The sequence below is a fragment of the Elaeis guineensis genome, chromosome 16 (genome assembly GCF_000442705.2).
Source record: "Elaeis guineensis isolate ETL-2024a chromosome 16, EG11, whole genome shotgun sequence".
In the NCBI taxonomy this organism is placed as follows: Eukaryota; Viridiplantae; Streptophyta; class Magnoliopsida; order Arecales; family Arecaceae; genus Elaeis; species Elaeis guineensis.
Genome location: NC_026008.2, coordinates 31,873,559 through 31,889,749, shown reverse-complemented (window position 1 = coordinate 31,889,749; position 16,191 = coordinate 31,873,559). Strand labels below are relative to the sequence as shown.

At 36.5% G+C, this 16,191-nt stretch overlaps 1 protein-coding gene across 2 annotated transcripts; it reads right to left on the bottom strand.

Moving 5' to 3' along the window:
• Positions 1-386: 386 nt before the first annotated feature.
• On the bottom strand, positions 387-12,768 carry LOC105059317 (E3 ubiquitin-protein ligase At1g12760). Of its 2 annotated transcripts, none has more exons than XM_010942570.4 (5): positions 11,996-12,768; positions 4,078-4,197; positions 3,822-3,954; positions 2,340-2,504; positions 387-891 (listed from the first exon to the last, which is right to left on the bottom strand). In XM_010942570.4, exons 1-5 carry the CDS (start codon positions 12,553-12,555, stop codon positions 721-723), a joined length of 1,149 nt encoding a protein of 382 aa, XP_010940872.1. In that variant the 5' UTR covers positions 12,556-12,768; the 3' UTR covers positions 387-720. The 2 variants fall into 2 exon arrangements, with proteins under 2 accessions (XP_010940872.1, XP_010940871.1); XM_010942569.4 differs by having other exon boundaries at positions 2,340-2,507; positions 11,996-12,766.
• Positions 12,769-16,191: the final 3,423 nt, after the last annotated feature.

The window sequence follows — 16,191 nt, the reverse complement described above, 5'->3', positions numbered from 1 at the left end:
CCAAATTATATCTCTCTTGCCGATTCAAATGTCGATACATTTGAGTTTCTTAAAAGACAAAATTTAGATCTTCTGCTTTACTCATTCGAACATATGCTTCCTTAATCAAGTTCTTCCATCAAGGTTCTGCTAATACTTCTCTTTTTCCACTGCCAGGGAAAGTCCACGGTTGATTAAGTCAATGTTCTCATCCAAGGCAACCCAGTCTGCAGCCATTATTATGTTATGAACTCTGCAGAACAAAAACCATCCTTGCACCAAATTCCGCAGTAAAAAAGGCTCTAGACCAGATACAAGCTTTTAAGATAGTTCAACGTAGAAAACTCAGCAAAGGACACGTTTAACTTTCGAAGAAGCAACAACTGAGTTTACACTTGACAGTAATGTATTTTCAACAGAGCTGCCATTCTTATCAAACAAAAAGAAACAGAGCTGCCATGATTCTTTTCTCAGTCAGCAATACATTCCCATACTTTTGTATCCAAATAACCAATCCTCCTGTTATATGGTTTGCTTCTCAACAATGCTGGCATGTATATATATAAAGCATATTATTTAACAGAGAACTACAAACTTAAAACTGCATTTCCACTTCCCCAGGAGACTATTATAGACATTAATGCAAATAGACTGGATGGCGTTCATTTCCTGAATGGATAATTACAGCATTTCAGGAGTACCTGAACAAGTTGATGGAAACTGGAGATCCAGAAGCACCTTCTACACCTCCGTTCCATGGTTGCTTCTCTTTGTAATATTAAACTTGCACAGGGGGCAGGTTGCACTGATGCGTAACCATTTATCTATGCAGGAGCAGTGGAAATGGTGGCTGCAAGGAAGCTCCCGCAGCTCCACCCCATCATCATAGGAAGAGAGGCAGATGCAGCACTCCTACATGTCACAAGGGAACGTCACATGATGTCAACATGTCTTATCAGCAAAGCCACAAGTTCAACTTTCCAGAACAATAATTGGGAGATAGTACCCAATGACCTGGGTTTGAATTTCACCTATAACAGGTAACTGGGCATGGAATAAACCCCTCCTTTCAAATTTGAAGGGAAAAGAAAACATCCCAATGCATGAGGTTCCCGCCACTGCAGGATCTCAAAAGGGTTAGATGTACACAGCCTCATCCCTCGAGTGCAGAGAGGCTATTTCTGTGTTTCAAACCCATAATGCCCAGATCACAATAGAACAATCTTATCATTGTACTAAGGCCTGCCCTCCCCATCCTTTTTCTCAAAAGATTCGCAAAAAAGAAAAAAGTTCCCAGAAAAATCTGCCTTGAGGTAAAGATTTGGGATTTAGGGTAAAAAAGCAGAAATTTCAACAAAAAATTCAGGAAAACGAGGTAATTCAATTTTCATGAAAAAGCAAGAGAGGGGAAAACAATAATCATGTATAATTGAATTCTTTTTGATTAATTTGTTCAGGGTGAATTTTGAGAGATCTATTCAACAAGAAAAATTGAAATAGTTTCAGGATTTTTTCAATAATTCAAGGTATAGGCTTTAGATGCAACCCCAAATACTCAATCTGCTTTCTTGTGCTTAATTGGCAACAATTATGCAAGCTTTCCCTAATTGCATATAAGAGATAATAGCATGTAAATGACTCAATCATTTTTTGGGAAAAAAATTCTGCCTCTTATGTTAAATATCGGGAATGAGACAATCTAGACTTTTGGTCTTCCATCCCAGACAAATATGTACATTTCATTATAATATAACAGTGGGACACATGATTCTTTTCTTGTTCCTCCTTTCTTTCTCTTAAGGGGTTTGTGGGTAACAATTATTGGTGCTTTAACAGATATAACAAAAGCCATCCTTCACGGCAGCCAAAACGTACAGCTGGTAAGTGCAGAACCAGTATAGGTTTTAGCAACCATATACATAAAGGTTTTAAGCAAAATGAAAATGAGTAGGAATTTGATAGCTACTTGACTCAATTAATTTGTTCTGCATGTCGGCAAATGCCCCAGATATCAGTTCCTATTAATGCTTAAAATTTAGTTTCATTTGAGAATGTCCCTATCCTCATCATACTAATGAGAATTCTGCCCACAGATGGGCTTGCTACCTAGTATGTGACCCTTCGTTCCATTTATTGCTAAATCCTTACTCTCATAAGATTCAAGTGTCCCTTTGGATAGAGTTAAATGCATATAATGTGCATGCCATGATGGGCAACTATTGCAAGTTTGAACTATTCATACTCTAGGAAAGCACCTTTCATGGAGAAAGCAAAAGCAGGAAAAAGGCCACACTGTTCTGACTTTAAATCATTTAAAAAGAATAAGCTGAAGATTAGAAGAATCAAACTAGATATCCTACCGCATCTTCTGCTGAAAGAACATGCTCGATGGGTTGATCACTGCCAGACTCTGTCATTATTCCACCGGATGGCCTTGATATGTCACCAGCAAGTTTTTCAGGATCACCAATTCTTCGGAATTTGTATTTTGGAAGTTGGCAGATGTCTTCGTCGGATGCTCCTTCCTGCTTTAAAAGGGAAACAATTGCCAAATAAACTATTTAGTACAACATAAGAAAGTCTTTACATAATTTCCAATTTCATCATGGAAATCTATAGAAAGCAAATATTTAAGGCAAAATTAACCGATGTCCTGATTAAAAATGGGGAAAAAGAAAAGCCAATACAGGCAAATCAGATGCACGATTATGTGAAAACAACTAAAAATCTTAACAACAAATGTGTTTGAACATTTAGCTAAAGTTGCAGATAAAACAAGCCTGTCCTGCCCGTAGTTTGTAAGCATTTCTTGAGCAGACCATAGAGTACATAAACCTGATCATATAATAAATCACAGACAATGTTTTCTTAATATGTCATACTTATATGGCAGTTCATACATAAGATTGATTCAATATTAAGGACAAAAAATAGCAAGATGATATATGTTGGAAGAAAAGAGGCGTTTTTATTTGAAAGTGACTAAACAAATTTAGCATAAATTCTTTCAGCCTCAAGTTGGTGCTATAACTGAAGCCCTTGTACCATCGAAGTTTTAATGAATATAAGGGACAACCTCCATACCTGCAGCACAGATATGCATATGCATTTCAAAATAAGCTAAATTGAGTAATTGTGCATACAGTCATTACTCATCATGTAATAAAAATTAAATGCAAAAGTCCACATGCCATCTGTGAGAAATTTTCTTAGTTTTTTAACATCAGCACAGACAAAAATACAGCACCATGTAAAACACTCTATATATATGATCTACTTCCACCTTCTGTTTTTACTACTCAGGGTAACAAGATAAATAATGTCAGAATCAAATGTGCTCCTCACAGCTGCTTTCTGGGCACACTTGCAAGTTAAAGGCCTCAGGAGGGCCGTCTATCATGAGTAAAATAGACAAGATTTAGTGTAACACATGCCTCGTGCTTTAGCCAGGGTCATGTAACCAAAAAATTCTTAACATCCTTGCCCATCAAAGCTGAATCGTATATGATGTTGACCTGGTGTTATTGGACATCAACAGAATTCCATTTTGCACTCTAAAATTTCATAGTACTGTCTTCAGGTGCAGATGTTTATGTCATTGAATCACAACAATGTTCCATTCTACCAAGATAAGCTTTTGTCATCAGTGGTATTTTTTTTTTTGTCATAAAATAATTAGAATTGATCTGTTCTATCTTGTCAAATTTATTTGTGATTGTCATCCTCCAACACAGAATTGGTAGAGTCTTGAAACAAGTATCAAATTAAAGTGAATTTTAATCTAGAATATGAATCACGATCAATACTTTACAGGAAAAGAAGCATGTCCTTGTGTTTGATACCTGATCTGCAACAGCATATAAAATTGCGATGATACATGGTAGGCAGCAGCAAACAGCAATACCAATGACACATGCGAGAGCAACACAGAAAACAACAAAGAACACATCAAATGCCAGAAAAACAATGCAAAGCCTGCAAACATAAATCAACCAGGGAACAATTAGTAATGAAAAAAATGATGATGATGATGGTAATAATAAGCATGTCGAAACAAGGTTAAAAGAAATATGTGGATCTATATGATTTGAGCATGACCAGTAAAGTTGTGGCGCATCATGTGTCAAGGCTTGGCCTCCAGCAGATACCCAATAGAATCCAACAATCCACCAAATGAACGAAAACATGGTGTTTGCAAACTCCAGATGTTTTGCAATACTGCCAAAGAGGTGATGGAAAATGAAATCAGAACAAGCAACAATACAAACAATATCAACAGTTGGCCTAAAGAAGAAACGAAACAGAAAAAGAGATTCCAGTCTGCTTTATTGAAGGGGAAGCATACAAAAAATGAAAATTTGAATCCAGGTGAAGATTTCTATACCACAAACTATATAAGTTTCATCAGAAAAGACAGCTCTTTGTCCAACTTAATTTATAGGTTCACCAAATTTAATTTGTAAATGCAGTTCAGCATTTCCATTCAAATAAAAGACTGCCAACCTTTAAATAAAAAATTTTAAAAAAATTCTCTTGGCAAATTGCCTCCACTATGATCCAAGTATCATGGATTTGAAGCATGGAAACAGCTTCTCTACATGCGAGATTAAGGCTGCTTACATCTAATCCTCCCGAAACCCTATAGTGGTGGGAGCCTTGTGCATTGGGATGTGCTAGGCAAATCGCACCACTGAGATATAAGCCTAATACAGTTTCACAACTCACAAGTAGCTGCAAATAAGTAGTTTTACAGAAGAATTTTTTTAAAAGATCCTTCAGGAAGATCCTAGCAAAGAGGATTTGTTTTATATAACTTCACAGCACAAATTATTATCTTATACTCAACATACAACTCCATATGTTATTTCATAGGTTCCATTGGACTGCGGAATATTTGTTCATGGGAATCCAGAGGAAGTGTCAGCATTAAAGCAAACCGACTTGATCATAAAGTTAAAAAGAAAGCTATTGGCTGAGTATCCCAACAGAAAAGAAATCATGGTTGTACGTAAAAGAGTATGTGTTTTGGAGCTACGGGTGATCTAGGGGAGCATTGAAATGACTAGAAAAAAAAAAGAAAGTATACCTCTGAAACATGGCGTGAAACAGGAGCTTCGAGTGTCAATCTCAGAATTTCAAGAAAATAAAGACTGAAAGGAAAGAAGGGATGAATAGTAGGTCATTGTTGGATTCTAGCACATCATAAACATTGTTGTTTTGGTGCAGCTGCCGATATTTTGCAGTAGCCGTACTTTCTGGAAGAAAAGGATGGGTATAATATAACAGTAGAGGAAACAGAAGAATTATGAAGGGCACACCAGCAGAAGAGATAGGAGAGATGGAATGATGGAAAAAGGACATGGAACCTGCATGAAAGAATATTACATCTTATCCAAGAAATTAAATTCCAATCAGAAAATTTGACCTCAATAAAGCTCTTTACAAAGGCACCTAGGTTACCTTAAAATATGATTCTGATGATCCCAAAATTGTCCAGTGGGTTTTGATGCCAATCCACTAATGATGTTAATTTTCTAGTAAAGAAAAATTCCTAGACAATTAAAAATTGTTAATTTAAATTTTCAGACCTCTATATTAAAAATTCTCCAGAATTATTTCATATAGCACTTTAATTATATATCCATAAATAGCAATCAAAACACACTTGAAATCAAATTTATAACAAAATATGTACATAATAACATAACAAAGTATTAGATGCCAACAGTTATGAAAATGTACCCCTTTTTAGTACCTAACGAAAAACAGAAAATTAATCAACATAGATTAAATGATGATAATATTGATTAAATGTTTGGTAAGAAAAAAATGTTACTGGTGCACCAGAAACAATTTTAGATTAGTACAAAATAATGGTAAAAAAAGGGAAAAAAAACTATGGACTACACATACATGTATACAATGTCCAATTGTATTTAACTCTTTGCTCTAATATTACTAATATCTTTGTGCTAATTCTTTTGACTAAAAACGTGGATACAACATCCTATCTAGCCTTTGCAAAAAGTAGGCTTTTCCAAACATCCAAACTTTTATTATTAACCCTGCTATCTAGACATTGAGCGTCACTAAGGTTAACTAACTTATACCGAACTGGGCGGTTTAGAATATACTGAACCAGACCAATTGGTTACCGACATGGTTCAGCCAGTCAGTTCAGGAGATGAAGGATGAAGCCATCTCTCATTTGAAGCTTTTCATTCAAAGCTCCCCTCGCCTGGTTTCGAAACCCTAATCCCAAAGGCCTCCATCCTCGTCGAGTCGACAATGATGCCATACAATGACAATGAGTAGGTCCATGACTAGGTGAGTCTCTCTCTCTTCTCTTTCTCTATCTCCCCCCCTCTCTCTTAGTCCTTGTTGCCAGATCTAGAGCTCTTAAAGCTCCCCCACAATGGCTTGAAGCTCCTTGACCTCTCTCCCTCCCTCCCTCCTTCCCTCTCCCTCACTTCCTCTCTCTACTTCTCCCTCTCCCCCTCCCTCTCCAACTCTCCCCGTTTCAATATACCTCAAAACAGCACGATGTTGACCCATACCGTACCAAACTGATCACAAGCTGGTATAGGCCCTGATATTGGTTCGGCAAACCATGAGTATCACATACCCTCTTCAACATAGAAGAGCCAAATCCTTTTACTTACTATACTTTAATGACATTTAAAATAAGTTCTATGCTTGTTTGGTTTGAAAATCTTGTTTTAGATGAGTAACAGGCCTTCTAAAATTTAGCAAGTCACCTTCCCATGACTGACTTTAGCCTCATTGTATTTGACTTTTAGGTATAAGTTCTATACTTGTTTGGTTTGAAAATCTTGTTGTAGATGAGTGATGGGCCTTCTAAAATTTAGCAAATCACATTCTCATGACCGACTTTAGCCTCATTGTATTCAACTTTTGGGTAGCTTACTATTGGAGGTGTTAACCTTACCTAGGAGCTCATTTTTTATTCTTTTACTAGGCCCAAAGATGTTATGACAGTACTAGGGCACAGTTATTTTTGTTGTTTACTCTTAATTTTGGTCAAAGATATGGATGTTTCTTAAATTAGTACCCTATATCTGTATGTACATGTCAGATGTGTTTGGAAAAAATAATTAGAGTATAATTTCCCAAAATTTGGAGAATATGTGCAATGTTCAACGAATCATAATAGAAATGGTTTTATGAAGAAATTACCCTTTTGTGGCAATATGTATTTTCCAAATTTTTGTCTAAAGCATAACTCGTTTTGTCTGACATCATTCCAAATCAATGCTATGAATTTTGGCGTCATTTAGAGTTCAATCATTGGACAACATGTAGGCATGAAGCTACATCGAAATGCTAAATTTCAAAAAGATGTTAATGGAGTTGGTTTGATGTTTCATAATGGGTTCAAGAAATTTTCTTTTTCATGGTCAAGTGATAACCAAGCCCCACTTTCTCCCTTATCCTATGTATAATATTTTTTGCCCCATCATTAAAACCAAAACCATTCTTTTCTATGCATTATGCATGGTATGAAAATTAACTTTCACGGAGGGACAGCTTACTAACCCCATCACATGGATACATATTTATTTTAAAAACAATCATCTAGCAAATAGGATTTGCACTAACACGTACGAGCCCTTTACAAAATAAGATCCTAGGAGAATGTTTATTGGTCAAGGTCCTTAATAAAGTTTGATGATCAAGTTTCATGTTGCAATCTTGAAGGAAGGAATTTGACCAAACAAAAATATGGATATTCAAGAGTGCCAACTTTTATTGTAGCGACCATTGGAATATAAAAAGTATTGTTAATGTTGTCTAGGAATAGATGTCTCCCTAAGAAGCATAGATACTTCAAATAACTTGCTAAATCTATATGGAATACCACTACTCAACAAATGCTTCTAGGATACATGTCTGATACTTATATAAAGAATCCTATTTTTGATAAACTATAAATATACTCCAGATACTTGTCAAATACACCCAAGATACTTCCCGATACCTCTTGCAATGAGGGCTTTCCTTCTTTCCTTTCTTTATAAATGTTAAACTTTTAGCAACGAATGGCTAGTTTTGGAGTTTGTGGTGTGGATATTAAAGTATGGAGTATAGATTGAATCTATGGATTTGAACATGGACCGCCGAAGCATGCTAAACCGGATGATTCAAGACTTACCGAACCAGATCAGCCACTAACCAAGACAATTTGACTCTTCAAAATGGCTTAAGAGACAAGTATTTCATTCACTCTCGCTCTCGCTTGTCTCACACTGCCAACCAATGCCGGCAGCTCCTTGGTAAGCCCCCCTCTCCCTCTCTCTGTTCCTCCCTCCCTCACTACCTCACTTTTTCTTTCTCTCTCTTCCTCCCTCTCCTTCTCCCTCTTCGCTTTATTCCCCTCTTCTAAACCCCTCACTCCCCACAATTCGATCCTCAAATCAACCTCCTACATTGAAATCTCCAAAAGATCCCCTTCTATCCAATGTACTCCAACCCCGATTTCATCCTCAACACCATTTTCTTGCCGATTTCTTAGCCCAGATCTTTTCTAGCACTCTGGCATTGCCGATGCCATCCAATAATCAACTAGAAGGTCATCGAACCACCACTAGTGGTTGCCGCCCAAGGAAGCAGACAACGATAACCCCCTATCGAACATTCTCAATGTGGGAAATCTCTCACCGTACACCGTTGATCCTAATGTTATTACCTCCCTCTCCCTACTTTGATATGCCGCGGCATGGTACAATACAAACATGTACCATACCAAACCGATCACCAACCAGTATGCACCCCAGTACAAATCCAGCAAACCTTAAATTTGAATGATGATTAGATAATGAGTCTGTGGAAATTGATGCTATCATATAAAGTATGGACTAGGTTATTTGATATCCTACTATACTTTATGTAATTTCATATATTCATACATACATATATTAAATAGTAAGTATATGTTAATAGTGATATCTTAGCCATATCATATCCTACTTTTTCAAAATTTGTATTGGTGTATTCATATCTCATATCCATGTCCATGCTTGATAGGAGTCTTTCCATTTAAACTACAGATGAATATAAGAAGCTTCTATTTAACTAAAACCTAGCAACATAAAACAGTGATATGATAAAGAAACTCTTCTAGAATGGGATCTTCGTTTGTCTCAAAGGTGAGGAATGACAATAACTCACACTTTTATATCTGTGCAACTGTTCATAGAATAAGAATTAAAACATACCATTTATCAAACATAGATAGGGACGGTATATTTCTATCTACCTTCTTAACTGATATTTACATTCAGTTTATAGTTATCAACGAAATCAAAGTTCAAAAGAAGGTCAAGATATGAAACAAAAAGTAAGCATAAAAACAAAAACCTTAAAATAAAGAGTGAGAAACAATGGCACCAAGTTGCCTGTCAGGACAAAGCTGGGGTAAAAGGATTAATGAAATAAGATGCAATCAAGCAACTATGAAAAGATACAACCTGAAAACTGCATCCTGAATTCATTCATTTGCATACACTTATACTTCATAAATTCTGGTCTTATGAAACCTCACCAAATTTCTGGTGGGGCAAATTCTATAGTTTTTGTCCTTCAGATATACGAGAAAGAGTGTTTTGGAGCAACAAGCAGTCCTCAATTATTTACAGGATGACACACATTTATCAAGGAATAATATGACTACAGCTCTTGAAGGATCTGTTTGGTTTCAGTGCACCACATTTTATTCAAATTCCCCATGGCTAGAACTAACTGTTGGACAAAAGTCCAGATTGCATACCGAAGGAAAGCACTAAGATGATTAGACAAATACATCTACCTCCCTTTTTTAGGTAGTGACTCTAGTAAAAAAATATAATGTTTCTATTCTTATCCAACTACTTCTAACATAGTTGAAAAAAGTTCAGCATAACCATATTGCATTTGCAAAGGTAGACCATGTGCAGCAATCAACAATTATACATTCACAAGCACTTCCCAGAATCCATGATGCCGAGTTCCCAGATTTAGAAATCATTTGTTTCAATAAACCACTTTCATTCAACTCAATTCAAGCGCTTCTCTCACATTTGTGCAACCGAATAGACAAAAGATGAAGTAGCAACAAAGAGATAACTCAGTTATACCTGGAAAAATCCCTTCAATATAATGGCAACACAAAAGCTAAGATGTTAAAAGAGAAATCCATGTACAAGACTAATTTTTGTCATAATAATAGCTAAAGTCTCTATGTGCCTTAAAGAAGACCTATTCACTAAACCAGTATGAATCTTTCAATCTTCCAAGTAATGTATGGAGCTTATTTCATACCTATATTTCCATCAAGATGCACCAAGCAGTGGGCATTGGCCCACCACATAATTTCCTTGCATCTTTGCAATACATAATTTCCCATCTTTTATTTCTAAACAGCCTAGCCAACCAAGCAAATAGATATCCCTTCTTCCTGTGCACACCTCGCTCCTGTCCTAGTGAGATCAAGTCTTTCGGCAACCTAAATGTAATTATAATATAAACCAGGACAGTAGCCAATATATATATATATATATATATATATCTTAATTCTTACCACAGAACCTCCCACCACAAGAAACAGATTTGTCCTCCCATCTAATAACCCTCTTTTTGGTACTAGGGCCTTATCACTTAGGCCCAATGAATGATAAATCAAGCACCTTTCTATATTTGAAATTGATTCCCTTTTTGGTAGAACAATTGCCTTCACCTACCCAATCAGCAAGTGATGGCTAAAGAGATCCTCTGGCCTATCTTGATTCTTGGGTATGTAGCCCTTTGATCTTTAAGTGTTAGGATGGACCCAAGTTAGCAAATCAGCCTAAGAACAGCCTCAGCTCCCCATATTGTGTGATCCATTTGCACTTATGCCATATATGCAAATTCCTGGATCTCATCATAGGCAGTGAGCAGGGGACATTCTCCAATGGAGGAAAAGAAATGAAGGATACTGATAACAATGAATTATTTAATAAGTAACATTGAAAATGATAATTTGTTTGATAAGTAATTAGATACAAAGAAAAAGAAGTAAAAACCAACGACCAACGAGGCTCCCGACACACCGGGCTTGGGGAGATTCAATGTTCACAATCTTACCCCCACATGCATAGAGTCTATTTCCATATTTCGAACCCATGACACCTAGGTCACAGCAAAACAAACATATCATCGTGCCAAGGGACACCCTCGAAAAAAAAAAAGTAAGGCCAAAAGTGTCTTCTTGATAAGATAGTATTAAAAATTAGTTGAATATCAGATAAGTTGCAGACCTTTGCAACTGTAACCAACAAATGCATACCAAAGAATATCCTTAACTCTGAGTGCAAAGGGTTGTCTATCACATAAGATAAGAATTAAATGTGATGGTCACTAGTTGATCAAGACCAAGAAATGTTGCCTCAATAAGATGTACGGAATTTATGAAGCTTTTTTTTTTTTGTTTTTTGGGTACACATATCAGGTATTATTTTGTGGTTTACTCATAAACTTAGAAAAGCTATACACCACTCAAAAATATAGAAATGTGTCTGCACTATCAGGAGAAATGTCTTTCTAAATCGATCCTTAATCTTTTGCCAAGGATTCACCTAACCCACACTTCAAACTCAGTATTTAAGATATACAAGAAACTTAGAAGAAGAGATGTTCCTTTTTATAGATGACTAATTTCTATGCTTTAGATCCACTTTTAAGCGTCTAAGCGAGTCACAACTTCCGACTTGTTGATATCAGAGCAAGAGCTAAACAATCTAATTCTCCTATCCACAATCACTGCTATATAAGATTGTCTAACCATCCTCAAGAGGGACAATACAAATTGACCATGAATATAACATAACAACAACCTAAAAGTTTTCCCTTTTGGTTCCTATCGGTCCTATTCTAGTTATTGTTCAAAAAACCTAAAAGAAAGAACTGTGTCGTATCAAACTTAATGACAAAAGGAAATTACTATAACAAAACTTTTTGAAAATATTGTTAACTCTTTTACCTGGTCCCCTCCTCATCCTGCCCCTGCTCGGTATCATAACCACCACCTCCCTCCACCTCCCTCGGAGAGCTCGGCCCCGAGCTCCCTCGGCTCCCACTGCCGCCATCCTCCACCCCCTCCGTCCCCCGCAGCGGATGCCTCCTCTGGTACTCAATGCACACACAAACCATATGCAGCACGCACTGCAGCGCATACCCCCCGATCCACAGCCTCAGGGGCACCGACGGCCTCTCCTCCCAGCTCAAGATTAAAACCGCCGCCGCCGCTGCCACGAACGCCAGGTTCCAGAGGATGTCAAGGAAGACAACAGGCCTCGAGTAGGCCCAGTCGCTCTGCCGCTCCTCCAGCTGCTCGGCCGCCGCCTCCCGCACCAGCATCGATGGCTCCCGCATCATATGCCGGCTGCTAGCCCGCTGGAGGAACCGCGCCGCCCCGCGCAGGCTCGGCCGCCGCCCACGGTCGTCCCCGCCGCCGCCGCCGCCGCCGCGGCGGGGGCCGAGGAGGGGTGCCGCGTCGATAGTGGCGCCCCCAATCGGATTCAACGACCTTGTCGCCAACATCACCGGAGATCCAAGAATGCGATCGATCTCGATCCAAGCCCTCAAGAATTCGCGATCGGATAGGAAGAGTGGGGATTGGGGGAGAGAAAAAAAAGTAGGTTCTGGATCGGGGAAAGGTTTCACGTTTTTTTTTTTTTTTTTTTTTGGTTTGGCCCTTTCTTTTTATTTGCGAACAGTTCGGCCGCGTTAAAACGTTTCGGTTTCTCCTTTTATTCGTCGTTTATTTACAGAGAGACGACGAGAGAAGGCGGCGGAGGGAGCATACATTTATGAAGGGGAGCTGGAAGGAAGGATTTCGTGTGAATGATAGAATACGGCACACCGATCAGGTGACCAATCAACACATTGCATTTGGATGCGTTGTTTGGAATGTGGACAGATGGACCGGTGGGTGGTGGCCGATTACCACGTGCGAATGACAAAAAGGTAATTGGATGCGGATCCGTAAATTGCAGAATCCTACGCATCATTTTGAATAATATGTGAAAAATAATACATAATTTTTTCAAGCAAAAGGAGAACTAATTATATGAATGGTTCCGCAATGATTGTTTGAATATAAATTCAACAAAAATATTTGCTAGCCCTAAGACCTCAATGGCATCACTTTTATTTCCTATTTTTTTATTTTAAAAAATTTAAATTAAAGATAAAAAATATATTTAATCTTATTATTTTTATATTTATTTTAAAAATTATTTTTATTATTTCTATATTTGAAAGTAAAAAATTCTTAACTTTAATATTTTAAAAATAAAAAATTTATTTTTTACTATTATCACTACTAACATCGCCTCCACCACTATTGTCACCATCCTATCTATCTGCTATTATCGTCCTATCACCGTCACACCAGCACTATTATTATCGCTAACTCCATCATATTACTATGTGTTTCCATTATTATTACCATCGTTATCACTATCATTCTCTTCATTGTCTCCACTATATTGCTATTATAGCTATTATCTTTGCCACATCATGATATCTTCATCATCTCTGCCACTATTATTGTCATCATTGCCATCACCACCATCGTCAACTCACCTCCACTACTCTACCACTGCTATCATCAATATCTCTACTGTACAGTCATTGTATCTATCATTAACACAATCATCACCTCCATAGTCCAACACAATCGTATCCATTACCATCAATATGTTTATTTTTTAAAAAAAATTAATTATACCAAATATATTTATAATTTAAAATTAAAAAATAGTGATAAATTTTTTTATTTTTTATTTTTAAAAATAAAAAAGAAAGTGATGCTCAATGGCACCATAGATTCAACTATTTTTTTTTTCTCTTTATTTATGTATACCAAAAAGTAATATGGGGAGAAAAATAGTAAAGAATAATGTTTCTCCAATTTATTTCTTTTTGACGTATGGAATACTACATGAGGAAATAGTAAAATTTGATCCAGAACCTTTTTGAAAAGCTTGAGGAGCTTTTTTTACTTCCTTATCCCTCTAAATAAAAAATAATAATTTTGAAATAATAGTAAAATAGTTTTATTCTTCACCGTTCCTTCATTTTCTACTCAATTTAATTCTTATTAACCTTTTCTCGTGATATCCGTAAATATACTTTCTTTGCCATAGATGTGCTTCATTTTTTTTTGTAAAATAAAGAGATTATAAAGCATGTTATTAGAAAGAAACTAGCATATTTATGTCCAAAATATTAAATTTTTATTTATGCACTACAAGTGTGATGGGTAAACTTATACCAAATCTTATTATTATTATTTTTTACTATTTTAGTTTTTACTTGGCCCATATTATCAATTTAAAATATATTAATAGGAGGTTTGAAACATTATTTTTATATGTAAAATATTTTTAAGCTTCCCTTTTGTGGTATTAGCTATGATATTTAAATCACTCATATTGCTAATTGTATTTTGCAATAACAACCTCATGACATGAGATTTTCAATCATTGATAGGATGTAGTAACGAAGACATATTTCAAGATAGTTGCCTTTTATGATGTATATATAAGAATGCATGTAAGTTAGGAAAAGTTTCAATTACAATTACTAATATATGTATAAAAAGTAATAAAATAGAATCTCGATCATTAGATGGCAAATCCAACTCTAAAGAGATGGAGACATAGCCATCTTCTTTGTAGCAAACTACCAACTTATCCTACATGCTTAGTTATGCTACAACTATACACTTTATGAGGCTAACATGTCACGTCACTAGGCTATAGCCATACGAAATTTGAGGTAAGAAAACCTATAATATGACAATGTAATAAAAGTAAGAAGGGTCATGAAATGTGTGGGACAATTTAGGAATATTATAAGGAAGTGCAAAAATTGGATCTATTATGGTGCAAGAGATTTTTTTCATAAGGCAAACACCATAGCTTGCTTCACTGACCACTGAAATAACGGGCTTGATTTTACCTACCAAATATTCGTATAAAAAACAAAAAAGAACCAAATATTTAACTAAAAGATTACATCGAAAAGTTGCCCGAAAGAAAATGAATAAAGGAATTCTCACAGATTGACCCTCTTTGCAAACCAAAACTCCTAACGGTCCCTTTTTTCCTTGGAAGAAGGCATCTAAAACTTGATTTTTGATAAACTAGACAAAATAATCTCTAGATCCAATGAACTAACTCTAATAATTTTATTATCTACAATTATACTACTTCTTCCTCTTTTTTTTGGCCTATAACATAACTCATCCAAATATTCACCATCCTTATCTCATTATAATAGTTGTAGACAGTCGTGCAAGAGCCCCTATTTTACCTTTTGATTAGTTTAGTGCATGAGATTGCCCATTTTTTTTTTCAAGGGCTTTGTCCCTTGCTTGGACTGGTCTTCTTCTTCAAAGTTACATCTTGATAATGAATTACATAGGAAAAAAGGCCCTAGCAAAGAACTGACCATCATTCTTTTCCTGTATGTTGTGTTTCAGACCCAGATTGCCATCTGTTCTGGTGAACCTGAAGTTTGCTGAGCATCTAAAGGAAGCCGTGGCATACATTCCTGGTGACAAGGAACATGGAGGACTTTGTGACATGGGTGGACTCATCGCAGATCAGAAGAAAGATGATGGAGTATAATGGGAGACTGGATGACTATGATGCAATGAATGCTTAATGCCAGTTCTTTTCTGCTTATTTTTCTATGTTTTGAGAGGCAATTGCAAGAATGTAGCTGTAACTTTTTGTGAGCAGAGTCAGGGTTTTGGTAAACTTGCCAGTATCATTTTGTGCGTCATTGCAGTGAACTAACTTCCTGACCTGTTTGCCTTTTTGTTTGCTCTTGTTATTAGATGATGTGTCATGGACCAGAATAATATGATAAGTAGGAGTTTTACACTTATGTTCCTCTGGTGTCATGATTGCTTGAAACTGCTTGACCACAAGACAGGTTTTGGCAAGCAAACTTGGAGCTTCTGACTATCAAATTAGAGATTTACCAGAAGATAGTTTGAGACTGCGGATTCAGAAGAAAAGCAAAAACAGAAGCAAAAGTAAAAACAAAAAAAAAAAAATATAAACATTGGTTCTGGACTGCTCTGAGTTGCATTGTACTATCAGAAATAAGGAAGTTCATGCTAAAACCATGCGACGAGGATCTGAGCTCCATTACAGATGT